At 41.6% G+C, this 27,997-nt stretch overlaps 1 protein-coding gene across 1 annotated transcript; it reads left to right on the forward strand.

Annotated features, from left to right (window-relative positions):
- Nucleotides 1-40: 40 nt before the first annotated feature.
- Nucleotides 41-27,995, forward strand: pnpla7b (patatin-like phospholipase domain containing 7b). Its single transcript, XM_070964493.1, has 36 exons — nt 41-138; nt 691-793; nt 981-1,024; nt 1,419-1,493; nt 1,784-1,871; nt 2,544-2,620; nt 3,269-3,363; nt 4,007-4,147; nt 4,682-4,841; nt 5,020-5,100; nt 5,361-5,489; nt 5,670-5,750; nt 8,697-8,817; nt 8,911-9,003; nt 9,592-9,674; nt 10,113-10,262; nt 10,618-10,695; nt 16,525-16,730; nt 16,819-16,950; nt 17,258-17,381; nt 17,455-17,644; nt 17,967-18,116; nt 19,785-19,848; nt 21,035-21,203; nt 21,553-21,735; nt 21,837-21,955; nt 23,164-23,320; nt 23,486-23,602; nt 24,014-24,083; nt 24,459-24,575; nt 25,535-25,683; nt 25,916-26,068; nt 26,164-26,280; nt 27,144-27,228; nt 27,590-27,720; nt 27,853-27,995. The coding sequence occupies exons 3-36, from the start codon at nt 983-985 to the stop codon at nt 27,916-27,918; spliced, it is 3,993 nt and encodes a 1,330-aa protein (XP_070820594.1). The 5' UTR covers nt 41-138; nt 691-793; nt 981-982; the 3' UTR covers nt 27,919-27,995.
- Nucleotides 27,996-27,997: the final 2 nt, after the last annotated feature.

Raw genomic sequence — 27,997 nt, forward strand, 5'->3', positions numbered from 1 at the left:
CCAGTTTATTTTCCAACTGTCTATATTGCTGAAAGGCATGTAGCTGCACACGAAAACTTCAGAAACAAGAGGGGCAACGTTACGAGGGAAAATTTGTTTTGTCGGTTCTGTCAAAAAGGTTTTGTTGAAGGTGAATTTGTACGTTTGTATTCGTCATAGACTCTGTCAATGCACACTTGTTTTCCGCTTGCATTGGTTTGTCCTTTGGCTGTGTAGCGGATTGCAGCAGGAGCGGAGTCCACCGACAGTCGGTGAGAATGAACGTTAACTTAGCGAACTCTCTAACAAGGTTCAAGTTTATGTTAACGTTGAGTTCGGTCATTTTGACATTCAATTCGGCCTCTGTACGTGCTGTTTTTCTTACTTGTGGCAAATGTAGGTAAATATTAATCTAGTATCATCAATTTTCTGACATTGACACCATTATACATTGTCAACCACCAATAAGAAGCTCCGTGTTGTCGCTAAACTCTTATTTAAAATCTGGCTTTCATTGCAAATATTCTCCCTTCGACGAAAATACGAAACAACGTGATCATGATAAGAAATGTTCAATTTGGCATACAATCCAGAGAGAACTAACAAAAACATCCTGAATATTAGATTGGAGTTTGGAACCAAAAAGAATCGGTCAACATGGAAGGTAAGCTCGCGAGAGGAGTGACCCTCACAGGTGCACTGTGTTCGCAGTGTGACGGTGTGGAGCCTGGTGGAGTTCAGCAGCAGTGAGGAGGTGGAAGAGTGTCTGGTTACCAGCTCTGAGCTTGTGACCTGTTTTTCTTGGGCCGAGTAGGTGAGCTGTAACCCGGATTTCTAACCTTTCGCCGTGTCGGTCAGTCGGGTGGGTCAAGGGTTGGATTCCTGGGCTATTTATATATGATCACCAAAGATGAATCAAAATGCAACACCATGTCAGCAAGTGATCATCTTCCTAAGTTTCAGATTGCCTTGTTTTAGTGTTGCATTATCTTTTTTAGCAGGCATGTTGGACAGTGATGAAGAGGAGAGCTGCAGTATATACCCGGTATGTAACACCATAACACCATCCATTGCTCTTCATTGTCTGAAAATGAAGTTCCACATTCCTGTCTTAATCAGGGTGTTTAGGTACACGATAATGACGATGTAACAGTCGTCTTGACTCGGATGTGTGAAATACATGATGAATGCTTTCTAAACATTCTGCACTGCTTAATGTTTCTTCTTCAGCCTCTGTTGGGTTAAAAGATACATGCTCATTTTGCCCTCATGAAATGCTAAAGAAACAGATGGTTTAGCTGTTGTGGAGTCATATTTTCGACTCAATGCTGTTGTCTCAGTCCTTGTTTTGCTCTGATTGCTGTTACACTTCTTAACAAAGCCTGTATGATGTCCAGCCGGTTCATTCCCTCAGTGTTGTTCCGTGCTTCATGTTTCAGAGCCTGGTTCCCCTTGGCAATGAGATCAAGGCCAGGATGCAGCAGTTTGTGGAAGAAAGGACAGAAGCTAACATGGTAATCTTCAGTTTCTGTTTCTAAAGGTTTGATGGAACATTGTCTACAAATGGGGGGTTTTTTTTGTTTCAGTGAGTGGAATAAATGTGTGTATTTAAGTGCACTTGAGCAAGGGATGTACTGGGTCACGCCAATGTCACGTTTATGTTGTCTTCTGTAACAGCAGTCTACCAAAAACATGGCATAACCATGTCGATGGCTAGAATAAATGAGAGGCTTTTATATTGTTATTGAAGAACTGAATGGAGCTAATTTTAATGTTTGTAACATTTTCTCTGTTGTTCCTCCAGTGGACGGCCGTGCTGATTGGAGCTGTGACAGTTGTGTCTGTCATTGGAGTTGTTGTGTTTCTTCTTTACAGAAGATATAAACTGTCAAGTCAGTGCCCTACACACTCTGTCACACTATGTTTTTTTTTCATATGTCAGTGTTCAGAGACAACATAAACAGTTCATACTAACATGCATTTTATGAGTTATGTTTAAACAGGTTATTGGTTTTAGAAGAATCGCCATTATCAATAATTTTGTGGTGATAGTACAGGTCGTAGATAATATTTTTAAATACTGTATGTGTTTTTTTAAGTGACCATGTTCATGCAAAAGTAAAAATTGGATAACTGGATTTATGGCAGTTGTGATTTATGGCATCAGCCCAGTTTATCAAAACCACGATTCCAAAAAAATTTGGACACCCCATAAAACATAAATAAAACAGAATATGAGAATATGCTTATCATTTTCTACATATAATCAACTGAAAACAGCACAAAGACAATATATTTAATGCTTTATCTCATCAGCTTCACTGATTTTTGTAAATATCTGCTGATTCTGACAAGTTTCAAACACGTTGGGACAGGAGCAACTACAGACTGGGAAAGTTAACTGTTGTTTGTAAATACAGTTCATTTTCAAATGATTGTATTCTGTTATATGATTTAAAATGAGTACAAACTTTTTGGAATCAGGGTTGTAGTATGATGAGCACGCCCTGATTCTTCCTGTAGATTGCAAAGGGTCTTACAGAAGCTGCTGTCTGGTGTTTCAGAGGAGGCTGGCATTCCTCGCTATCGCTTCAGGAAGAGAGACAAGGTGATGTTCTATGGCCGAAAGATTATGAGAAAGGTTGGTGGCTTCTTAAATGTCCCTCAGTCTTTTACTGTTATCTGTACTGTATTCTGTGCGTGATCCTTTCTTTTCCCTGTCAGACTTCAAAGAGACTGATGGTCTACTGATCATCAGTCTGCTTTGGCTCTCTGTCAGGGACATCTGGGTGGTCAACATCTCTGCCCTCACTTTTGACCCAGAAACCGTAAAGTTGTTTATGAGTTAAAATCTTTTTATTGTGGAGCAAACGTTTTAATTTGGGTGCTGTTTAGGAAATACCTTCAAAACATCGATAAAATATGTAAATATCCAAGTGATACTGCTGCAGTGTATTGAACATTAAACGTGGTTTACTGAGTACTTACAAAGTAACAACAGGCCTGCTGTACAGTGTTGGGCTCCCTCTGATGAAGATGTTACCATTACATTTAAATGGATAAGTAAAGTTAAGCACTCATTCACCTTTCAATCCTGACGTTAGGTAAATCTGCTGACTAACTACAACTTGTGGCAATCTTTCCCATGTGGAATTGAAAACTTGGCCAGATATTGGTGCCAGAGGAAGAGTCACCAAAAAATGACAATGAATTCTCTGTGGATCATGAATATACATGACAATTGCATGGAAATGTAGTAATATACATCACCACACTTTTCCTGTTGCAGGTTCAGACGCTGTCCTCAGCCCCTGCCTCCAATTCAAACCTAGCATCCCGGCAGAGAGTGAGGAAGAGGACCAAAGTTCTGTCCATAGCTCGCAAGTAAGTCCTTTTTTTAATCATTTGGTGTAAACAGAAGATAAGCTTGAGTGTTAAAAGTTAATTTTTCACCTTGGGAACAGTTGTTAGACAAAGTAATCTTAACTCAGGCTCCAAGTAAATGAACCTTGAGTTCAGATTGTTTTGTCAAGCATGATAAGATGGTATTTTAACATACCTGGTAACAGGAAAAAAGACGTTATCAGAGACAGCCACCACTAATATATACTGCATATGATCAATTTGAAAAACAGCTTAAGCCCAGAAATACTTTTTCAGTCAAAGTACAATATTTAAACCCGTCAGCATTAACCTGAGCAGTCACTCAGAATGTCCATGAAAGCTAAGATAAACAGACATACATGTACTGAAAGGAAGATTTGCACTAAAAAACATTCTATAAATATAAATATTCTATTAAACATAATGGTTTCTGGCAGGCACCTTTTTAGTTATGTGTTATGAAGGAGAAAGAAGAGTTAAGTTCCAATTCAGATCGGAGAAATTTGGTTTAGAGTGTCAGCTCAGAATTCTGAACTGAGACTTGGATCAGGTTTGAAACTTGAACTTGTTCGACCAATCAGAGCAACGAAGTCCATCTTTTCAGTATGAAGAGCGTGTTTTTATATGTGTGTGTTTGTGTTAGGATCCTGCGCATCCGCAGGGAGCCCCCCACCCTGCAGCACAAGGAGCCTCCTCCCTGTCTGCTGGAGGCTGACCTGACTGAGTTTGATGTGCAGAACTCCCATCTGCCCTCTGAGGTGCTCTACATGCTGAAAAATGTCAGGTTAGTCAAACTACATGCTTTATTTTCGTCCTCCATATGAACAGGCACACAGCGTCCATGCAGCGCCATGGTAACATACAGAATGAATGATGAATAGTCAGTGTGTTAAAATGTGTGAAAATTGATGAATGGTTGAAGTCATGTCTCAAGAACAAATACCAAACATTAATTTGTTCCATGTTCTCAGATCAGAGGATTCGCTGCTTGTCTTTGTTTGATAGTGTATAGTCTGTTCATATGATCCTTCCTCATCCACACACTCTATAGAAGATATTTCAAAATTATTTTTAGCGATTCATTTATAATCAAAATAGTTGCAATTCATTTTCTGTTGATCAACAGATGAATTGTTTCAGCACTGTTTTATTGTTATTGGTGGAGTCCACCTGCTGGGATTTAGATTGCATACCCACACATAATAGACAGGAAGCTATGCATGTACATGTACATATACATGACTCTGAGTGGTCACGTGGTTGTCATCATGAATTCTGTGTTCTAACTACGCTGTGTGTACACGTGTGTTGTAACCAGGGTGCTCGGCCACTTTGAGAAGCCTGTTTTCTTGGAGCTGTGTCGTCACATGGTGCTGATCCAGCTCCACCAGGGAGAGGGACTATTCCAACCCGGCGACACTGATGACAGTATTTACGTGGTTCAGGATGGCCACCTGGAGCTGTGCATCCACGAGAGTGTAAGACTGCAGGGTGACCACAGCACCTACTGCTTCACACTCAGCAAAGCAATAGAACTTGTTTTCTTTGCTGTTTTGTGAATATTGATGATCAGTAAGAAAAATGTCAATGGAACCATCATCTCTGTTGTGTTGTTCTGCTCTCATATTGAGGTCTGTTTGTGTCTTCTTGCTGCAGGATGGTACAGATGCTGTGGTGAAGGAAGTTTTACCTGGAGACAGTGTTCACAGTTTGCTCAGTATCCTTGACATCATCACTGTACGTCCTCATCCTCCTCTGTGTTACAGCTGTATTTAGAACAGATTTAAAACTAAGCAACAAGTAGATCAACTCTAATTTTGGTTGTTATATAAAGCTGACTTTCTGACAAGAACTGCTCTCTTTTTTTAGAACAGTGACCTACAGTATAATCTGTACAATTTTGGTATCATATTGTGTTTCACTAATTCCATACATTAGTTTCACTCTGTCAAAAGTTTGTACTCTTCATAGCACACACTGCATTGTCTGTGTTTCAGGGTTATCCAGCACCTTACAAAACAGTGTCTGCAAGAGCTGCAGTTCCCTCCACTGTCCTGCGTCTTCCAGCGGCAGCCTTCCAGTCAATCTTTGAGAAATACCCTGAAACCCTGGTCCGTGTCATCCAAGTACGTGCACTGAGAATGACAAGTATTTGATTCATCAAGTCAATTAGAGGCATTGCAAGCACCTCGTTAGTCAGTGTATAACATGCAGTGAGTGCAGCCAGCTTCAGAATATGTATCCATTCCCCTTTTTTTGTACTTACTTTTTTTTCTGTTGCCCTGTTTCCTTCTTGTCCTCTGTAGATAATCATGGTTCGTCTCCAGAGAGTCACTTTCCTTGCCTTACACAACTACCTTGGCCTGACCACTGAGCTCTTCAACCCGGTACTGTTTTGTTTTTTTGTTTTTTTGTCAGTCTGGGCTCCAGACTGTGCTTTGGCTGATATGGACTGTGCAGACATGTTTTAGATTGGATTATCTCTCTTTTCACTTGTCTATTATTGGAATTTTTGACCTCACTTGTTTCTCTCTTGTTTTATTCTCGTTCTGTTTCATTCTGTTTTCCTAAGAGCATGAGAAGTGTTAAAAAGCAGGACATCAAGACAATGACCAGATTCTGCACAGGTGTACAACAAAGCTCAGCAAACGAACGTACAGACTCTCAGATAGATGCAATAACCCGAGGGAGAGAACAGATAGAGAGTAATGTCATTAATTACAGTTCTGTCAAAGTGAATCATTTAAAACAGTGTGGATGGTTGTATCAAGTAAGTTTCTTTATTTAATAAATTGTTTCAGTTTTGACTTCAAGCCTTTCATGTTTTCTCTCTCCCTTGTTCGAACTGTGAGCCAGTTTATGAAGAAACTGTTTGTCACTAACTGGCTCATAGATTGAGACAAGAGGGGAGTCCATGCAAGGTTGTGCTTAAAACAAATAAAGTCAACACAGATACAACAGAGTGAGTAGATCAGCAAGGCAGCAATAAAAGCGGTGTGTGTATGTGTGTCATATGTGCTGTGTAGGTGTTGAAGGTGTAAATATAGCTGTAAGCGGGAGAATGGGAGTATTTGGATGCTTTCTTTCGTAACTGATGAGAAGCAGAACTCTTGATTTTCTTTAAAAGTCTTCATCATGTTCTGTTAAAGTATAGAAATCTACTTTCAGGAACTTTCGATTGTGACTTTATGACCTTCAGTAAAGACATGTTTCACATGATTAGATTCAAAATCTGGAATACATCCCATGTCCCAAATGTGAGAACTTATCCTGGAAAATGCAAAGATTCAGACCATGTGCACGATGCCAAAACAGGATTTAAACTCTAAATGTTTGCATGAAAAGACTTCAGCCAGCTACTGAGCAAGTCACATGTACAAGAATTAAAAACACAGAGGGTTGTCTGTGTCACCTTTGGTAGTATACAGTGGCATGTAAACATTTGGGCAGTCCTGCTCTGTGGGCATCAGTTGCTTTCATTGTCAGAGTGCTGGGCAGCTGCTCAGAGGAGCCCATGGCTGCTAATTGTTGGAACTAGGTTTGAGGAGTCAGGGTCTCTTTAAAGCTTTGAAATGTGCATCACTTGGTCTTTCCTAACAATGACTGTGAACATGCCACAGCACTATCAAGCTGATCAAAGACCTCGTAAACGTTGACCCGCCCACCCCCCCCACTGTATGAATTACGGCCTGTGGAGGTATACATGTTTACTGATTTATTTTCATTGGCCAACTTGTATTGAGTCCCAGAAGAGGAGTTTTGTATAGATAAGGACTTGCCTCTGTCGGGTTTGTATTGTATATTGTGTATTGTATAATGAAATACATTTTCTGTCGATCAGAAATTTGTTAGTGACAGTGTAGCTGGAGATTGTACAGTAATCTTGTCCCCAGATAGATATGGTTTTAAAGGCTATTTCCTTCTGGTTGACCTCACTGTCATGGTGATGTTTACTGCAGAGAGTCATGTGTTGTTTATTAGCTATCAGTTCCTAAATCACAGATACAGGATGTCTCTTCTCTACAACAGTTTCTACAACTAGAGTGAATAAAATTTTAAGAATATGTCTGAGTCAGAAATGAGTATGGACCACCTGTCTGAGCCTGTCTGAGCCTTGTCTGCCTCAGTGTCATGCTGGCCCAATAACAGGAGATGTGACGTTAATTCATTGTTTACTTGTTATTTTGTCAATCTGGACCCCTGACCTCAAATAAATGTCAGAGGCAGACCTTTGAGTAATAAGTCTGAGAACCCACTGTGTTGCCAATTATAAGATAAATACCTTTTGCATTCGTGGAGCCCCTATGTTGCAAAACAACCGAAGACTGCATAGTGAAACAAAGCTTGGATACAATTGCTCAAGCCCATTTTGATAAATTTGTGCTTCACTTATGTAAAATTGGACTTAAAGACACAGGTCTGAAATTGTGTCATTTCAAAACGGACTGACATATTGAAATTTCCCTCCTAACCTTCGCTCAGCAAAGTCTGTCGATGACCCTGAAAACGTTTTGTGACACTTGGGCCAAAGGTTGCCAACAAGTTGTCGAAAATCGTGTTTTTGAGAAAACTGAAGTTTGACATCTTTAGAGCAGAGGACCAACATGAACTGAGAGACTAAAATGATGAAAGAATTTTGATACTAAGCCAAGCCCTTTCAGATAATTATGAAAACATAAATTTCATCTGTCACAGCGCCACCCTGAGGTCAATCATTTTATGTGCCTTTGCAGTGGGTAGAATATACAACCCAGCGGCCATTGTTGACATTTTTGCTAAGTTTTTCCTGCAAGAACATTTTAAGTGGAGAAAAATGAGAGAGAAGAGAGAACAATAATACTAATAATAATGAGAACAAAAACAGCAGGGCTCCAGCAGTGAGGTTCACTGCTGAACACCTAATGATGGCGGGTAGAGGAGAGCCATAGTGAACACATGAGCCAGATTTTATAGCCTTAGAGCCCAGGTGAACTTCACCGCTGAAGACCCTCAGACAGTGAGAGTGGACCTTCTAAACGCTTCTTCAATTTCTGTCCTCTCAGTAAAAGTTTAGAGGGGTTTTTTTGTGTTTCCCTGGGCTTATTTAGACTCACTTCAGAGAGGTGTTCTTGTTCCCTGTCCAATCAGTGTGAGGGCTACAGTACAAATAGCCTTTTTGGGAGCATTTGAGCCAATCAAGCTAGTTTGGTGACAAGAGTCAATATCTTCATTTTCCACATAAGTATTTATATATACCTTTATAGACTTTCAGCTAAATGTGCCATTCACCTGAGAATATATAGTGTATATGTGATAAATACACTTTGCGATATTGATTCATGCGTGTGTTTCAGGAGAGCCAAGCCATCTCCTTGGTGTCGGTGGCCCATGTTTTAGGTGAGGCTTATCCACACAAAGGCCTCCGAAGGCAGCCTTCCCACCCTGATGATCTTTGCTCCAAAAAAGCTGATGCAGGTCAGAAACAACAGCTTTCTTTCAACATTTCAAACTGCAGTAATGTGTGTGTTGTAATTTTTGTCTGAATCTATGTCAATCTATCTATTTTAGATTGCAAAGTTTCCGAAAAGTCTGCCCTCTCTGACATGCCCACATTCAAATACAAGAAATCTCGTTCTCTCTCCACCCCGATGGCTGTGACAGGTACAATGTTCTCATATGCAGTATCATTTTGAAACAAAAACATATTTTATATATTTGGTTTTGTGGTTCCTTTCTTGTCTTACTGGGACTTGCAATTCAGTAAACTAAGAACTAAAAAAGTTTGAAATAGAGGGTCCTGGAACATTTACAAAAGGAGACATAACATTTTATAACAAACGTTTTGATACTTTGCAAGTTTTTCTTCAAATGAGCTGAAGATAATGTCAAAAAAGTTAAATCAAATTCGTATCAGTTACATGGGAGTTAATAATGAGTAACTTGTTGCTAATGTTCTCTAACACAAGAACTGATACACAAGCAAAAATCTGAAGCTCCCGTATGACATGTGAGTCGAAAAAACGTTTTGGTTTTTAAATGATGCCACAGTGAAAACTAGCATCAACAGTGGCATCACTAAGCCTCTAAACTATTACAAATACTGTAGCCTCTACATTAGTAAAGGGAGACGCTTGTCCACCTGGCTATCATAATTGATACAGTGTCAGTGAGTGTTGTATTGTAAGATGATCAATATGATGACTGACCTAATGATCAGTATGATGACTGTCAACCTTTTGCATCTTGCAGGTGAAATGTCAGTTGACCTCAACAGAGCATATGAACGGGCTACACTTGCAAAGGAAGAGCCGATGCCTCACAGTCCTACGAAGGTCTCTGGATATGAATGTTCTTTGTTGTACTTGCTGCTGGTTTGAATTCAGGTTCTGAACATCTGGGGCCAGTTTCACTGATACTTTGGACAGGCCTGGAATGTTGAGCCAGTCTTAACTCTGCTCTTAGTCTAATGCAGGTTAGACGGTTTCACAGAAATAACAACTGACTAATGTTATGCCTAAAAGTTAACCAACCGACACCTGCATTAGCTCTGAACTAAGAGCCATGTTTCCATGGTAACAATCAATGACATACACCAGTGGCTGTGATTGGAGGGTAGAACAGGTCTTTGTTTTCCTGCTGGTGGTTTAGCTTAAGTATTAAAATCAGCAGGTATTTGTTGTATTCATGTGCGCTCATTGATTGATTGCCATTTTGATTAGACTTAGCGTAATTTAGATAATCTTCCCTTCTCTGTGTCTTTGTCTCCTCAGTCTATTCTAAAGAAGAACGTGACAATGCAGCACATTCCATCTGCTGTTTACCATTATAGTGAGGCTGGAGGAGGACATGTTCACCATAATAAGGTTAATGCCATTTTCCAAGCTGCCAAAAAGGATCTGCTGCAGGTCATCCAACTACAGGTAGTGTTCATATTACAACTTTATTTGTCTGTGAGATTGTTTTAGCACACAAAATTCACCGTTTTCAAATATGTAATCCTAATTCTTATTTTACAGGGAGAAAAATGCTTTACTGTTGAAGAGTGGAAACATCATATTTCAAGACATTATTGCAATTTAAAGATCATTTTTATTGCTCCCATAAAAGGAAATCTAAATGTTGCAGCAACAGTGAAGTACTGTAAAAATAAGTAAAATATTGATCTGGCAACAGTTTTGTATTTACCAATCCGTGTTTGATGAGGCAGCAATGACTGGATACTTCAGACAGACGAGCAAAAAGGATGTTTCTTAAAATACCATTTCATGTTATCAGGACCCTAGTCTGCTGGAGGGGAGGGTGAATCTTCACCAGGTCAAAGCTGGCTCTACCGTGGCCCACCAGGGAGACCAGGTCAGTCTAGCCAGCACACACGTCTTCATGTGTTGATCTTTGTTGAACACCGGTTATCAAAGCACAGAATGCATGTGTATCTTTCAACAAACAATGGCATGGTTTTCCCACATAGTGACATCGTGACATTAAATGCTCATGCTGTTGCTGCTGGGATAAGGGCAGGATATGGTCCATGATGCACTGGGTCTACATGCACAATAGGGTTGGGCAGTAATTTGGTAATAAGGTATCCCGCGGTATCTAAAAATAGCAACGGTATCAGTTTCATTACCGTCATTAAAAAAATGCTGCGCATATAGGTCTATAGGGGTCTAACATAATTGTAGCATCATCATAACAAAAATGAAGTCCACTCCGTTCAATGTATCTGGTTGAATTTTTACTCGGGAAAAAGGTGACTGTGCAAAATTATATGCTAAAAGACACTGAACCTGAGCAGTTTTACAGATGTTTTAACACAGGTATGTCCAGGCGCTCATATGGGCGCGTCTGGCCATTATCTCGTCCAAGCATACGGAGAGACTCCTCTGTTGAAAACGCTTTTTCAGCCTTTTTTTCTGCTTGCTATTCTTCTTAGCTCTCATAAAAGGATGAAATGCAAATAAAACAGTAAAATAACACTTTGGGCTGCTCAGCAGAGTCCTCTCTGAGCGCTCTGTTCTTTCACGAGACAGAGCGTTGAAACCAACTGCGTGGTTACGCCGGACAATAGCTCAGCGACCCGCCCACATTCACCATAGAAACACCAATGACGATCCAGCAGGAAGTAACCCCAGAGATAGGTTATTGCATGAAGAGCTCTCGACCTCCACTCTAGAAATCCCCTGCTTTTTATGTAAACAAGCAGGACCTTCGTAATTGATCTCAAACTAACGCAGAGTCATAGGAGGAGACATTAGCAACGTTTTTTCGGGCTGGTACATAACTTTTGACCACAAAACAGCAAAGGTAAAACGTACTTTATGATTTAGCGAAGTTTTTTTTCTGGTACTCTTTGGCTGCTAGCTCGCCGAGTTTCCGTCGCACAGTGTGGAGGCACACATCTTCGTGATCATCAGACTCTCTGCTTTCGTATGATACCGGGCTTTGGTGGTTTGGGTGAAGTGGTGAAATCAGCAGATGCCGTAACTTTGACATGCGCTATTTTCGTGTTTGTCGTTAAATGCGCATATAATTTCGTGGGGTATGAATTATGTTTCGTTTGGGTGCCAATGCTTGGTAGAGGCTTTTAACTGAGTTTCCACCCGTCATTCTGGTATGCTACAAGTTAGGACTGGTGCTTCTTCGCGTGAGCACTGACCGTCTGAACTGCGCGTATGTCACGCTGCCCCGCAAAGTGATTTTTAATTAGTCACGGTAATACCGTATACCCCGGGAAAATGTGGGGAAAGTTTGACGGTATCAAAATTTGTATATCGCCCAACTCTAATGCACAACACACACCCACTTCACAAGAAGTCAATAACCAGTCCATCCCTGGCCAGTGCATCACGGCACAGTCAAACACATCATCTGTGTACAGGTGGCAGTATATGATATTCAGCAGGAGGGAGTTAAACTGGAAAACAACATAAAACATATTGCTGTGGGAAGCATAAACAGTTTTTTATGCAACAGTCCAGCAGAGAGCAGAGTAGGAGAGAAAACAGGTCTCCATGGCGAGGCATGAGGGAGAGGCCTGGTGCAATTAACAGGCCCCCTAAAAGAAACAAGGCAAATGGTAATCAAAATCTCCACAGAATGAAAATGAGTTTCATTCTATAATGGAAGAGCAACAAGACCTGCAAATGTAGAAGCTTTACCATCTAACCAAACCCAGCGTGAGCCTGTTGGTTGTGTCTGATATCAGAATCAGAAATACTTTATTGATCCCCGAGGGGAAATTGCTTTTATCACAGGTGCTCCTTATATATGGTGTAAGATCGCTGTCAAAAAGACGTGTCCATAATTAAAGTTTCGTATTTGTAAAGTTAACAATTTATGTGTCATAAAAGTTGTTTTACACAAAATTCTGCTGTCATATATGTGAGTCTGTGAAATTGGGTTCAGGTTACAATTGTTTTTATATGAGTATGAGTCTAAAAGCTGTGAGTGCAAAGTCTTGAGAATACAACTCATTTTTCTACGACTACGAAGTCTTCACTGAGGATACGAATTCAAGTTTACAGGTACGACTCGAAAAGTTCTGAAATGACGTCACTGAGGTCACAGTCAAGTCGCAGGGGAAAGTAATCGATTGGCGATTCCTCTAACTGCGCATGCGCATGCCCCAGACGCAAACATGCAGGGCAACGCCACCAGCCCCGAAGAGACTTCACTGGCAAAGCTCTCAAGTCTCACCGATTGAGCGTGAGACACGCATTTCAACCCATTCACGAGCTCACACGCCCTATCTTGTATTTCTCACGCAGAGAAATTACTAGGATAACACTCACCAAGTTGTGCCACTATTTTTTAAAACTGTGGAACAGGTAGCGGAATTGGTGATGTGCCGGTCGCGAACGAAACGGCTCGTAGAGCCGCTCTTTGAAGTGAATGATCAGAGCAGTCTCCCGCTTGGGAGCCGGAGCGGCAGCCGCTTTGTTTTTTTTTTACACACTGAGCAGGATGGGGAAGGGCGGGGGTTACAGACACAGCGCATGCACACACACACACACACACACACACACACTTGCACTAAGAAATGCTAAATTGAATAAATGTTTTTATTTGTACTAGACCCCCGTCCCCACCCCAACCGTCACTGCCGCCGCCAAAATCTCACTCCGAACTCAGTTCAAAACTTGAGAGCCCTGCACAGGTAACGTCAATAATAACATGCATAGCCCTTATTTATTTCATAAAATCGAACCATTTTATATAATACACATTTCTTGAACTCACGTACTTATTGCTTTAGCTTGCAAGATAAAGATATTTACATGCTAATGAAGCTATCTTAGGGCTGCACAGTGGCGCAACAAGTAGTGCTTGTGCCTCACAGCAAGAAGGTCGCTGGTTCGATCCCCGGGTCGGGCCTTTCTGTGTGAAGTTTGCATGTTCTTCCCGTGCACGCGTGGGTTCTCTCCGGGTACTCCGGCTTCCTCCCACAGACCAAAAACATGCTCATTAGGTTAATTGGTGACTCTGAAATTGCCCCTACTGTAGGTGTGAGTGTGAGTGTGAATGGCTGTCTGTGTGTATATATGTTGCCCTGTGATCGACTGGCGACCGGTCCAGGGTGTACCCCGCCTCTCGCCCGTTGACAGCTGGGATAGGCTCCAGCCCCCCCGTGACCCCGAAAGGGATAAGCAGCATAGAAAATGGATGGATGGATGGATGAAGCTAGCTTAGTGCTATCGTTACTGGGATTAGAAGTGGGCCATTGCTAATTAGTTAGCACTTAACTGAATTGTTGGGGGAATTGTTGGTTTCTTTGTAGATAAAAGAGCTTGGTCTGTACCAGCTCTATATGGAAAGTGTCCTGAGACAACTTCTGTTGTGATTTGGCGCTATACAAATAAAATTGAATTGAATTGAATTGAATTGAATTAACAGCATAATATGAAACATATAACGTTATCCCCCCCCCAAAAATGCACTGTCCTCATAATTTTCGACCAGAGCATTAACAATCAAGCCAGATTTGCGATGAGTTAACGTGAACCAGTAACTCATTGTCTCAAATGTATAATTTCACTCGTGCAATAAGCAGGATGATTCATCATGTCCGGGTTTATTTCTCCATATCAACCTTCTCCCTCTTTCCATGTTAACTCTACACAAAGTTACTGGTTCACGTTAATTCATCCTAAATCTGGCTTGATTGTTAATGCTCTGGTCGAAAATTATGAATGATAGCATAACGATAGCACTAAGCTAGCTTCATCGGCATGTAAATATCTTTAGCTTGCAAGCTGAAGCAATAAGTATGTGAGTCCAAGAAATGTGTATTGTATAAAGTGGTTCGATTTTATGAAATCAATAACAGCTATGCACGTTATTTTTGACATTACCTGTGAAGTCTCTCCGGGGCTGGTGGCGTTGCCCTGCATGTTTGCGTCTGGGGCATGCGCATACGCAGTTAGAGGAATCGCCGATCGATTACTTTCCCCTGCGACTTGACTGTGACCTCAGTGACGTCATTTCAGCACTTTTCAAGTCGTACCCGGAAACTTGAATTCGTATCCTCAGTGAAGACTTCGTAGTCGTAGAAAAATGAGTTGTGTTCTCAAGACTTTGCACTCACAGCTTTTAGACTCATACTCATATAAAAACAATTGTAACCTGAACCCAATTTCACAGACTCACGTATATGACAGCGGACTTTTGTGTAAAACAACTTTTATGACACACAAATTGTTAACTTTACAAATACGAAACTTTAATTATGGACACGTCTTTTTGACAGCGATCTTACACCATACTTATAAGAATCGAAGCGATAGAAGAGATTAATTAGAACAGAAAAAAAAAAATATGTATATATGTATAGAAAACAAAATATATATACTATCAATATGTACATACATATATATTGAAAAAGTCCAAGGGCCATTCAGAGGGAGGAGGTGTACAGTTTGATGGTCACAGGCAGGAATGATTTCCTGTGGTGTTCAGTCTTGCATTTTGGTGGGATGAGTCTCTCACTGAAAGTACTCTTGTGTCTGACCAGCACATCATGAAGTGCATGTGAGATGTTGTCCAAGATAGTCCATAGCTTAGTCAGCATCCTCCTCTCTGACACCACCGTCAGAGAGTCACACTCCATCCCCACAACATCGCTAGCCTTGCGGATCAGTTTGTTGAGTCTTGTGGCGTCTGCCATCCTCAGCCTGCTGCTCCAGCATGCAACAGCGTAGAGAATAGCACTTGCCACCACAGACTCAGAAAATCCTGAGCATAGTCCGGCAGATGTTGAAGGACCTCATTTGTCTCAGAGAATAGAGATGACTCTGGCCCTTCCTGTAGAGAGCGTCAGTGTTCTTTGCCCAGTCCAGTTTATTGTCAGTATGTAGCCCCAGGTACTTGTAATCCTCCACAATGTCCACACTGACCCCCTGGATGGAAAGCGTGGACATTATGTGTCACCTCACATGGTGCATTAAGTCAGTGATTGATTAAGGTATGTGCAACTTTTTTTTAAAACTATGCTGAAGTGACTGAAATAGTGAGTTATTTCGCCATCAACCAGCAAGAGATCCAGGCAGTCTGTACATTTGGCTACACAAACAGCCAAGCTGTGCATCTTCACCAGAACAAGTCTGCTGGAAGACTTCACGAGCCGAACAGCAGAGAGACATAATGATACAGCCTGTTGTCCAGCAGCCACATGTCATCTCAGGGAAAGCGTGAAGGTTGTTGTTGTTCACCTCAGATATCGTAGTATTCATTATTAAAACACCCATATCATCACCTTATTAAAATAATTGCCTAAGTCATTTTTTCAAGTTTTTCTGAAAACTTTTACCAGACACGGGCAGCACGAGGAGCTGATTTAGGCAAAACAATCATTTTGTCGAAAAATGACTCAGTCATTTATCTCTTGTTGATACACAAATGAATTCTCATTTAGACCAAGTTAGTGTCCTTTAAATTGACTGTATTTATATAGCCCTTTTCTAGTCTGATGACCACTCAAAGTGCTTTTACAACACAAGCCTGCATTCACACAATGCACCTGCTCATTATGAAGTTCATATAGCCCTACTGGCTGTATTATATTGTAGTGACTGTAATAGAAAAAAATCACCTTTTGCCTGAGCCACAAAATCTATTTTAGACTGACTAATGTACTGTATATTCTTCATCCAGACCATTTTTATTGTCCTCCTCCACCTCTTACAGGATGTGAGCGTGGCATTTGTCATCTCCGGGTCGCTCCATGTTTACCAGCGTATGATAGACCGTGAGGAGGATACCCTGTTGTTTGTCACCCACCCAGGGGAGATGGTGGGTCACCTGGCTGTTCTCACAGGGGAGCCCCTCATCTACACTGTCCGAGCTCACAGAGACTGCACCTTCCTGTCCATATCCAAGGCTCACTTCTATGAGTAGGATCAAGCTCACACATCAAACACTCCTTTGGGTTCTTCCCATCACACTAATAGGATGCAAAAACCTGTGTTTTCAACTTTGCAGGATAATGCGTGAAGAGCCGAGGGTGGTGTTGAACGTCGCTCACACTGTGGTAAAGAGGGTGTCACCATTTGTGAGACAGATTGACTTTGCTCTGGACTGGATGGCTGTGGAGGCTGGCCGTGCTGTCTACAGGTATCTACTCTATGGAGCCAGTGATGGGCTTTGCACTGAAACAATTAATGCATCACAGTATAGACAGTGATGAAATGTAGTTAAATAAACTTAATTACTACATGGAAACATTGGTTTATCTGCCTCGTATGATCATGTCCAATGTCCTTGTGTTAGACACGAGAACAACTCATACAAGGATACTGCAAGAATATGTGTGAACAATGATAACACTGAATGTGAAAGAAAATAAGCAACTAAAGAAGTGAAATCATACAAGTGTGTGCAGGGTAATATTGGATTTTGTCATTTTTTGGATTGTTTTTAGACAGGAAGAAAAGTCAGATAGCACCTTCATTGTCCTCAGTGGCCGATTGCGCTCTGTCATTGCAAAGGATGATGGGAAGAAGGAGCTGGCTGGAGAGTATGGGCGTGGGGACCTGATTGGTGTGGTGAGTGGTCAGAATCTGTTTAATCTGCTTGGTGAAGCACATTTTTAGGCGTGTTGTCTTGTGGACCGTCCAGGTTGAGGCCCTAACCCACATGAATCGAGCCACCACGGTCCATGCTGTCAGGGACTCAGAGCTGGCCAAGCTACCTGAAGGAGCTCTGAACTCCATCAAGAGGAGGTATCCTCAGGTTGTCACCAGGCTGATTCATCTGCTTGGGCAGAAGATACTGGGCAACATGCAGCAGGTCAATGGACCTCTGGCTGGTAATCGCATACCATTTTTGTTTGTGTGCATCAGGATGTGACTGAATTTACTGTATGTACCACCAATAATAGCAACATCATTAGTTATCATATGGCTTTTATCAAGTTGGCTTTTGAAATATTACCTGACTGAGTAATGACATGTATCAGCCATTGTGAAAAAAAACACGAGACACAAATCAAGATATATGCAAGAGAAGACATAAAATGAGTATATATGTACAGTAAAAAATATTTTATATTTCATATACCTACTCTGTATAGAAAATTTGAATAATGTTTTATCTAAAATGTCCAAGAAAAACCCTCCTCTGCCCTGCAGCTCGTAGTCTGGCTCTGCACACCCCCACCAGTAAGTGGGATGCTGGTAATCCAGCTTCCAACCTGTCCACTGTGGCCATCCTGCCCGTGTCTGAAGAGGTTCCCCTCACTGCCTTCACTCTGGAGCTGCAGCATGCACTCAGTAGCATCGGTACACGCACACACACTCACACAAAGTGAATCCACTTTTATAGGTTGCCTGAAGAGCCATGATTCACAGACCACCGGTAGTGGCAAGCGCAGGCAGGTGCACGGCGCATTCGGTATTTTGGTAAACCGAGGCATACAGAGGTGCGCTAGGATGGGCGTTGCAGCGCAGTAGGGGGGAGGTGTCGGCATAATGAGCCGGTGCATTGGAATTTTCGACCATTTCGGTCTGCGCTGAAAGCTCGCCACCTCAGACCTGGTCAATTCTGTGCGCCAGCGGCGCAAGTGGATTTTCGTAAACCGGCGGAGTCTTGCGCTCACGTCACCAACACCTCACAGTCAGGTTTCCACAGTGTCTGGCATTTCACTGTGACCAATTATTAGCAACAGCCGCAATTCAATGCAACTATCTGTGTCAGCACATACAGTCAGACCTAAATTTATATATTTTGATCAGTATCTCATCTGACCACATCGAAAGCGCGTTCGGCACACATAATGGTCACTCACCCTGACTGAATGTACACAGATGAAACAGGTGATCTGTGACTCAAATGGCCTGGTGACACACGTATATGCCACTTTACAGCACATGACTCGTTCATCGTGGCGAATTCTCGCATCCCTACAGTCTTTCAGGGGGACACCCCTCTGGATGGGTGGCTGCTAGGTGATAACGGCTATCCACTGAAAACATGGTTGATGACGCCATATATCACACCGTCAACAAGACAGCAGCGTGGTTTTAACGGTGTTTTCAGCAGTGCTCGGTCAGTCATTGAACGCACACTGCGATCAAAAATTAGTAACAGCGACGATTCAATGCAACTATTTGAGTCAGCACATACAGTCAGACCTATATTTTGATCAGCATCTCATCTGACGACATCGCAAGCGCGTATAATATATATACACTGAGAAAAAATAAACATTATATACAAACGGGTGTGCAAAGTAATACAAACGGATGTCATGAGACATGAGTGACGTCAGTCTCCTCCTGGGAGAAGTTTGAGCGTCGGACACTTTCCTGTGGGGTCTCAGTCATCCTCGAAACTTGCCATGCTCCTGGCCAGCGGCGTTCTTAAAGGTGAGGCCAGGAGCTGCTGTGATTGGTGAAAATTTCACTCGGCTGTGTCAAACCCACTCCACGCCTTCTCGCCTCCCTCTTTCCGAGTTGCACCGCTGGGTGGGACTGAGATGAGAAGGGGGAGGAGATGCGCCGGCGGCGCAGCGCACAAAAATACCAAAGTCTGCGCTGCCATGCCCCATCGGCGCAGCGGACCTGACTTTGCGCCGCGCCGGTGGCGGAGTCGAAAATAGAGCTCAATGTGTTCAGCATGAACACCATTAACACCGATATATAGGATTTTGAGTATTTAACCTGACTAGAGGTCTAGTCAGCAAGGGAATGTAACTGAAAACATGTATGTGGATGTGTAGAACCTTTAACCAGAGTAAGGATCCTTTACATTGGAGGGGGATTTTTATTTTATTCTTCATGTGATTTTCTTTAAAAAAATATCAAAATGTAGGATTCAGAAATCACAGTCTGCATTTTCAGACACCCCCCCCCCATCTGCTCTGGAATCTGCTCCTTGATGTATTGTACTACACTTTCATTCACAGCAACTTCACAGGTCCCATTTGATTTGATTTCTGTTTTCTGAAGGCCCCACTCTACTCCTGACCAGTGACATCATCAAACAGCGACTCGGCTCTGCTGCTCTGGACAGGTAGACAATTGATTAAGTGATTAAACTGTGAATGTACAAGTTTTTGAAGGTACATTGTTTTCAAGTGCTATGAGGCATTGCTGATAAGACTTTTGACACCTTTCCAATCTTTACCTATAGAAGTCCCCCAAACTCAATTTGTTAACTGGGATAGAATAACATCAAGGTTTATTTGGGGAGGAAAAAGCCCCAGAGTAAGGTATGAAACTCTCCAGCTATCATGCAGCCCTATTTAGATACATAGTGTGCTGGTGTAAGATGGATTACGTGGCTAAGTGGAAAGGTATGGAAAAGGAGTTTGATGGGTACCCAATTCAGAGTATCATTGAAGATAAAGAAACCTACAAGAAAATACAGGAAAAAATAGACCCAATTACATCATTCACTTTGGAGTTATGGTTCAGAGTAATCCAAAAACACAAGATATAGGATATAAACCAATTAAAATGGGTGGCATTTGATAATAATTTTAAACCAAATGAATATGACAGACACAATGTCCTGCAGAAGATACTGGGTTATAATATCCCCATGAAGTGTATGACTCTATACATGTGTAATCTAGATGAAGGACGTATACATATTGGAGATAGATATTTGGTAAAAACATTATTGTTAGCGAATAAGAAAGCTATGACTAGAAACTGTTGTCAGTTAGACCCACCCAACCAGGATCAATGGATGGCAATTGTGCAGGAAATTATACAAAGGAGAAGATGACATTCTGTATGAGGCTACAAGCGGTGCAGGGAGAACAGAAATGGGAAAAGTGGACTATATATAAGAACTCAATCAACGATAGACACGAGGATCTGGAAAATGAACTGAAACATCCAAGAATGTGACTCCCCCCCGTTGTGTTTTTTTTTTTGGTGTGTGTGTCAGTGTTGTTCTTTTGTTAAATGAAAACAACAATAAAAACTAATGTGAAAAAAAAAGACTTTTGACACCGTGTCAGCTGTTGTTGGTTGGTGGTTGCTGGTGTTTGGTTCTCTCTGAAAACAAAACGTTGATTGAGACATATGTCAATTTTCACAGCAATGCAACAGTTTCTTAATTTTAAGAGTTACATACTTCATGAGAAGCAGACATGATTTGTTCAACAATTTACAGTGAACTGTTAAATACTTACAGTAACAGCTAATATGTTGCAAACTGGCTGATATGTGTACCTCATTTTTTTTAGTGTCCATGAGTACCGTCTGTCCAGCTGGCTCGGGCAGCAGGAAGACATCCATCGCATCGTCCTCTACCAGTCTGACTCTGGCCTCACACCTTGGACCCAGCGCTGCATCCGCCAGGCTGACTGCATCATCATTGTGGGACTTGGTGAGCAGGAGCCCACTGTGGGTGAGGTCAGTGTAAAAACACTCACACCTTGTCAGCTGCTGTCGCTTTGTTTTGCAGAAAGCACACAACATGTTATTATTTAGAGAGACAAGTCATACGACTGAAATGATACTGTACCAGCTCTGTTTTCTATGACTTTCAACACATTCAGTTCAATGAAGAATGTGACTTAAAGCTGTGCTAGCACACATCGGCCTGAATCCCATAGTGGGACCAGAGCATGGACCAAGTGCCGTGGCTGAGCTGCAGTGCTCTAGCAGTTTTGTCAGCAGTGTCTTTGTTAAATGATCTGAGTTAATCTGTGCAAACTGCTAGATTAGTTACCTGCTTCTTCTTCCTCTTCTCCACCTGTAGTTGGAGCGGATGTTAGAGGGCAGTGCCGTTCGTGCTCAGAAGCAGCTGGTGTTGCTGCACAGAGAAGATGGCACACCACCCAAAGGGACCGCTGAGTGGCTGAACATGCGCAGCTGGATCTCCAGACACCATCACCTGTCCTGCCCCCGCAGAGTATTCTCCAAGAGGAGTTTACTGAAGCTGGTACTGACCACCCACCCACTGAGCCGTTTATGGGCAGTTCTGGCTCAGTTAGTAAGTGTGTTATTTCTGATTGTGTGTGTGTCTGTGTCTTTGGTTTTCAGAGGGAATTGTACCAGCGTGTGTTTGAAAAGTGTCCAGACCGTCATTCCGATTTCTCACGTCTGGCCAGGATCCTGACAGGAAACAGCATCGCCCTTGTGCTGGGTGGAGGGGGCGCCAGGTACAAATACATATACCCCCATGTGTTAGCTATACTTTTGTCCAGTTAACTGAGGGAAGTGAAATAGTGAAATCATGTAATGTGACATCAGTAAACACATAGAAAGCAATTGTTCACCAGCCTGTCGTGTGTCTAATTCCATATAGGATATGAAATCAAAGTCAGAAAAGCGGGAAGAGCTCTAATGTTTCTGTGGACAGAGAAACCACTAACTGCAGATTGTTTGTTACTTTTTTGTTTCAGTTCATTACTCACTTACAAACCAGGACACATCTATGGTGTCTTAAGAATATAACATTTTCACTTGGTCATATTTGATGAACAAGAAAAGCACTTAGGCTGTTCACAGAAGACAGAGTTGACATGATGACAACATTTTTGCCAGGCTGTGGTGCTTACAGACAAACATGGCTACATCATTAAAGTTGCTACTATCAATTTTGTAATATATTTTGCAACAAAAAGTTTAAGAGAGCTTATTTATTTATTTATTTATTCATTGCTATTCGCATTATATGTAACATCAGTCCAATCACAATACATTTACAGTTTAGCGTTAGAACAATAAGAGTAAATAATAAAATAGAATGTATTATCTCGATACTGGCATTACAGATGTTCTGATGCAGAACAGCAAACTGCTGATAAACAGTATAGAAAATATAATTCCAGTCAGCAGATGTGTTCTGATTGCTTCTTTTTTGCTTGATCTGTTTTTTTTCTCACTGCTCTGGCTTGTCTTGGAGCTCTGGCAAGGTAGGAAGTGTGTTCCTCTCAGCTATGACCTGAGACGATTACACCACTTATAATGTCACTTTCTTATGAACTGATTTCCTCTGAGCCTCCATTATTTGTGTGTATTGGTGTGGTCAGTGCCACGTATCTGTGCACCTGTGGCTCAGCAAACCACACAAATTTGAATTTATCAATTTTGACAAGTAATTTAACTTAGCTGAAACTTTTTAGCAAATTTGATTTACCACATTACAGTACTGTATATATTATATTACTATATAAAGTAATCACAAAAAAGTCAAACTCCAGTAGAAACACATGCAGCAGTCTCATTACAGACAGAATTATTAATATCCTTAAAGTCAGACTGTAAATATGAGACGGATTGGCTTGTTAGAATTCACATTTTTGTGAGTGCTTGAACAAAACATGAGCTCATACGTGTCATTTGATGGAGAACTGCTTCTTTTCAGAGGTTGCTCTCAGGTCGGCATCCTGCGAGCGCTCAATGAGTCGGGGATCCCTGTCGACATGGTGGGCGGAACCTCTATTGGCTCCTTCATGGCAGCGCTGTATGCTGAGGAGAAGAGCAGCAGTCGCATGAGGGTCCGGGCTCGTGAGTGGGCCATGGTGTGTTGACCTTATACTGAAGTTAGGAGAGCACCGATGAAGAAAAAAACATTTTCACTTAATTAGAAAAACATTAGTCTTAATATCTGCTTTCATACTTGTCCAGTGTTCATTCCTGACCTGTCTATACACTTGTTTACTTGCCTTTATAACTTCCTTTCTCAGGATATGACCTCGTACTTTAAGAAGATCTTGGATCTGACCTACCCTGTTACCTCCATGTTTTCTGGAGCTTCCTTTAACTCTAGCATTAGCTCCGTCTTTAAGGGCAAACAGATAGAGGTAAGGTTCTGGGCTTCTTTAAAGCAGGTCTGTTAGACTTAGCCAAATGTAAGAGCTGATTGGTATCGTTCCAGATCACTTAACAAGGAAAATGAGACCAGCTTCTGATCAGTTGGCTCAGCTGTGTGTTATTTAATGGAATGCCATGTATCACTGTTTGACTTCAGGTGCCACAGCTAAAAGTTATCTTTGTTTCTCAGCTGCAGTGAGCGCTCTGTTTTAATGTGCCCAGTACTTATCACGTGTTCTGTGAGAATATTTTATTCAAACCAGAATAAGTAGCATCAAACATAGATGGTATATTTGTTACAACAAAACATTACTCGTGAGATTGTGTCTGTAAATAATGATGATGTAAAACTTCATTAGAAATGTTCATTTTTCCCCCTTTGTGCTCCTCTCTTTTGCTAGGACCTGTGGCTGCCATACTTCAACATTACAACAGATATCACAGCCTCCTCCATGAGAGTTCACACTGATGGTCAGTGCAGCTTTGATCTCCTCCTCCTCTTCTTCTTCTTCTTCTTCTTTCTATTTTTATTTGAAAAACATCCTTTTTTTTTAAGTTTCCAAAATATGAAAAGATTTTCATTTTGGAATCCCCTCTGAAAACATATTTTTACAAAAAAAACTTGGTATCTTTTTACTGAAAGTACAGAAATAAATGAAAGGAAAGGTTACTTGGAGGGTGGAGTGACATGGCAGCAAAGCAAGCGTATATTTGACTTTTAATATTAAGGAACCACAATATGAACTTGGTTATGTAATGTAAAGTTAAAGTCAGCTATCTCTTTCTACTACCGTGTCTTTCTTTCTATTCGTCAAGCTGCTGACTACACGTGTTTCTCCTCTTCAGGTTCATTGTGGCGGTACGTCCGGGCCAGCATGTCACTGTCTGGGTACCTGCCACCACTCTGTGATCCCAAAGATGGACACTTACTCATGGACGGAGGGTACATCAACAACCTGCCTGGTGAGATACACTTGCAGTGAGGATGCTAGTCAGAGGACATCTGAGCAGATATGAGGGGGGATACCAAGCCCTTCTGAGCAAGATGACCAAAATACATTGCCCTTGTTAATGTGCCATGCCCCTCACCATCCCATAGTAGCAGAGAGAGTGGAGGGGCAGGGGAGTTGTTTAGGGAATATGTTAGTCTAGTGTGCCCGACTCATTGGCCCTTCATCTAACTGAGCTTTGTGCAAGTTAGAATCTATATACTTTAAATACTCAATTCTATACTGTTTTGTAGCCCATACTATATACCCAGTAGAGAAGTGTCATCTTCATGATCAAAAGGACAAGTAACAACATGTAGTTAAGGAAGAGTGAGAGGATCATAGAGAAACACTACTGCCTGTAGTTTTCCCATAATATTAATCTAATATTTCTATGATCATTCAGTAACATCCATGCAGCTGAAAATACACCCCCAGACCAAAACAGAGTTGAGTTTCAGTAGGGGCAGATAATAAAGATATAACAACAAAAACAAGATGTTTTATTTAAGTAATTATATATGATGCAGAGTAAACGTGTTATCAAAGAAGCTGAACTAAGCTTTGGACAGATGTGGATGAAATGTGGCTCCACACTGGAGGCTTCAGCTGAAATGTGTTACAGCAATTATCCAGAATATCCAGAATGTTCTGTGTTATTTCAAGGATGCATGTGGGGGTCAGACAGACACCGAAAGGCCCACATTGAACCATTCATTCAAATGCTATTAATATAATGGGAAAAATCAGTTTGGCATGCTTATCATCATCATGAGGACTGTGTGAGTGTTGGGTGATCCATTTGATTGACAGGTAAGAAAACAAACAACCACCAAATACATAAATCTCTCATGTAAAATGACCAACACTGAGATTAGTCATGTCAGACCTCATCAGTCTACATGAAATGTGCTTTTCTCATTTTGTCTGTAGCTGATGTGGCTCGCTCCATGGGGGCCAAGGTCGTGATTGCAATTGATGTTGGAAGTCAGGACGAAACCAACCTGACCAACTATGGTGACTCCTTGAATGGCTGGTGGCTGCTATGGAAACGATTCAACCCTCTGGCTGAGAAAGTCAAGGTAAATGTTGAAGTCAGATGTCTTCTGTTGTTATTCTTGTGGCCATTTACCAAAACTAATGCAGAAATGGATAGTTAAGTAGAAAAATGCCAAGAATATCACCTGCTGAACTTATTTTAGAGAAAGAAATGTAGCCAACATCTATAACATATAGGACAGATAATATAGAATTGTAAAGTCTTGGGATATTGAACACACAGCCCTGTTAAACTCAACTCATTTCACCTTCCAGGTCTTGAACATGGCAGAGATCCAGACCCGGCTTGCTTATGTCTGCTGTGTGCGGCAGCTGGAACTGGTCAAAGAAAGTGACTACTGTGAGTACATCCGACCACCCATCGACCACTACGGCACGCTAGAATTCGGCAAGTTTGATGAGATCGCAGTGAGTTCCCCCTCTTTTCCTCAGTGCTATTCACCATGTCTCTCCCATCTTCTGTGTATAAACGTCGTTGTAACCCTCCATCACTGTGGCTGTAGGAGATGGGATACCAGCACGGAAAGACGTTGTTCGATGTGTGGCAGCGCAGTGGTGTGGTGGACAGCATGCTGAAGGACAGACATCAGGAGGAGTTTCACAAGACCAAAACTGGCCATGTGAGTGCAAACTACAGACATTACTGCTGACCTGTGCTAGATTGTAAAGCCATGATCATGTTATCTTCTTTCATTTTTGTTTAGACCAGTGGACATATCGTGTTGACTTCATTCAAAATGTGTGGAAATGTCAGACCAGATGGTTTGAAAACAAGATATATTGTTTTCAAACCCAACATATTCATTGAGGGAAGATCTCACACATCAGATATCATACAGTGGGGATGGTGCTTACACTAAGATGTGCTCTGTGTAGACTGAGGCATAGCAGAGAGCTTTAGACAATAATAGTTTGTTTGCAGTCACGTGACGTTAAATTCAGATGGAAGGCCGGAAGTGAAAACTGCAATGAACGAGATGAAGGAATGTTCTGACTATGCTAGTTCACATGAAAGTATGAGCCTTACTTGCAATTTTTCAACTGCTGCTGCTACTGAGGCAGTAGATATAACAACTACCTGCTCATTCCGACGTCGTTCCACTCTAGAAACCAAATGAGAGCAGACCGAAGTATGGAGGCAAGAACTCTCTTGTTAGCGGTTGGGTCCTCTACCTTGACACCAAAGTGCTCTGGGATGACTGCCATTTTTTCTGGCATTTTTCCTTTAATTTCTTGCATTTTTCACCCTTATGAACAAGAACTTTTGGCACCCAATAAAAGCTATAGGTGAATGGTTTGTCAGCACAAACTCCCTGCACAGATCCAGAAATAGGGCTCTTATTACATCAGTTCTAGGAATTGTTTTCTTGATGCCACTTGATGTCTGTTTAAATATACAATCTCTATCCCTGCACTCCATAGTGACAGTACAGTGAAACTGAAGCTGAACCTTGGTCTGAATGATGTGGTTTGTGTCTTTCAGGTGGTCACCTGTCCGAATGCCTCCTTCACTGACCTGGCAGAGATAGTGTCACGAATCGAACCAGTCAAGAATGCCCTCATCAATGGTTAGCTATCAGTAAAATACTGAAATCACAAATGAATGACTGAATGATAATGATACATTACATGTACACAGCACTTGCCTAACATGGCAGAAAGCTTTCCAAAAGAAACAAAATAAACACAGTGACAGAATACTATGAAAAAGAAAATATCAATATTAAAACAGAGCATAGAAACAAGGCAAGAGATCTAAAAAAGCACAGTGAGGGAATCGTATATTGGTGTGTGGTGTGATCCCTGTCTGCCATACCAGCAAGATCCTCACTGAAAATGGCCTGAAAAATGATCTCAAATGGGACAGTAATTTTCAAAAAAATGGTTTAAAACAAAGTGTCCTCATATTGTGCCCTTTGTTGTCTTTAGAGGAACTGTCTGATGAATACCAGACAGACTACGATGAGGAGGCAGTGGAAAGCGCCCTGTCTGACTTTGAAGCAGTCACGCCTGGCAGTGAATACACTGAGGGAGAGGAGACAGCAGACACTGCTGAAACAGTATGAAAAACAAAATCATTCAGCTGTTTCAAATCAGTGTAATCATCACTGCTAACCTTTCTCTGATCACTGCAGATGCAATCATCCCAAAATAATGGAAGACGGTGATGAGGTTTTTTTTCTTTTTCACAGGATGAGGAAGTTCAAATCCAAGTGCGACGGCGACTGAAGAACGCCCCACATAGTCCTCGACCATGACAGTCATCAAGGCTGGGACTGCTTGTCAGGACTGCTCACCCAGTCCGCAACACACAAATGCAGTGTTTCTGGTAACCTT

Source organism: Chaetodon trifascialis, chromosome 6 (assembly GCF_039877785.1).
Source record: "Chaetodon trifascialis isolate fChaTrf1 chromosome 6, fChaTrf1.hap1, whole genome shotgun sequence".
Taxonomy (NCBI): domain Eukaryota; kingdom Metazoa; phylum Chordata; class Actinopteri; order Chaetodontiformes; family Chaetodontidae; genus Chaetodon; species Chaetodon trifascialis.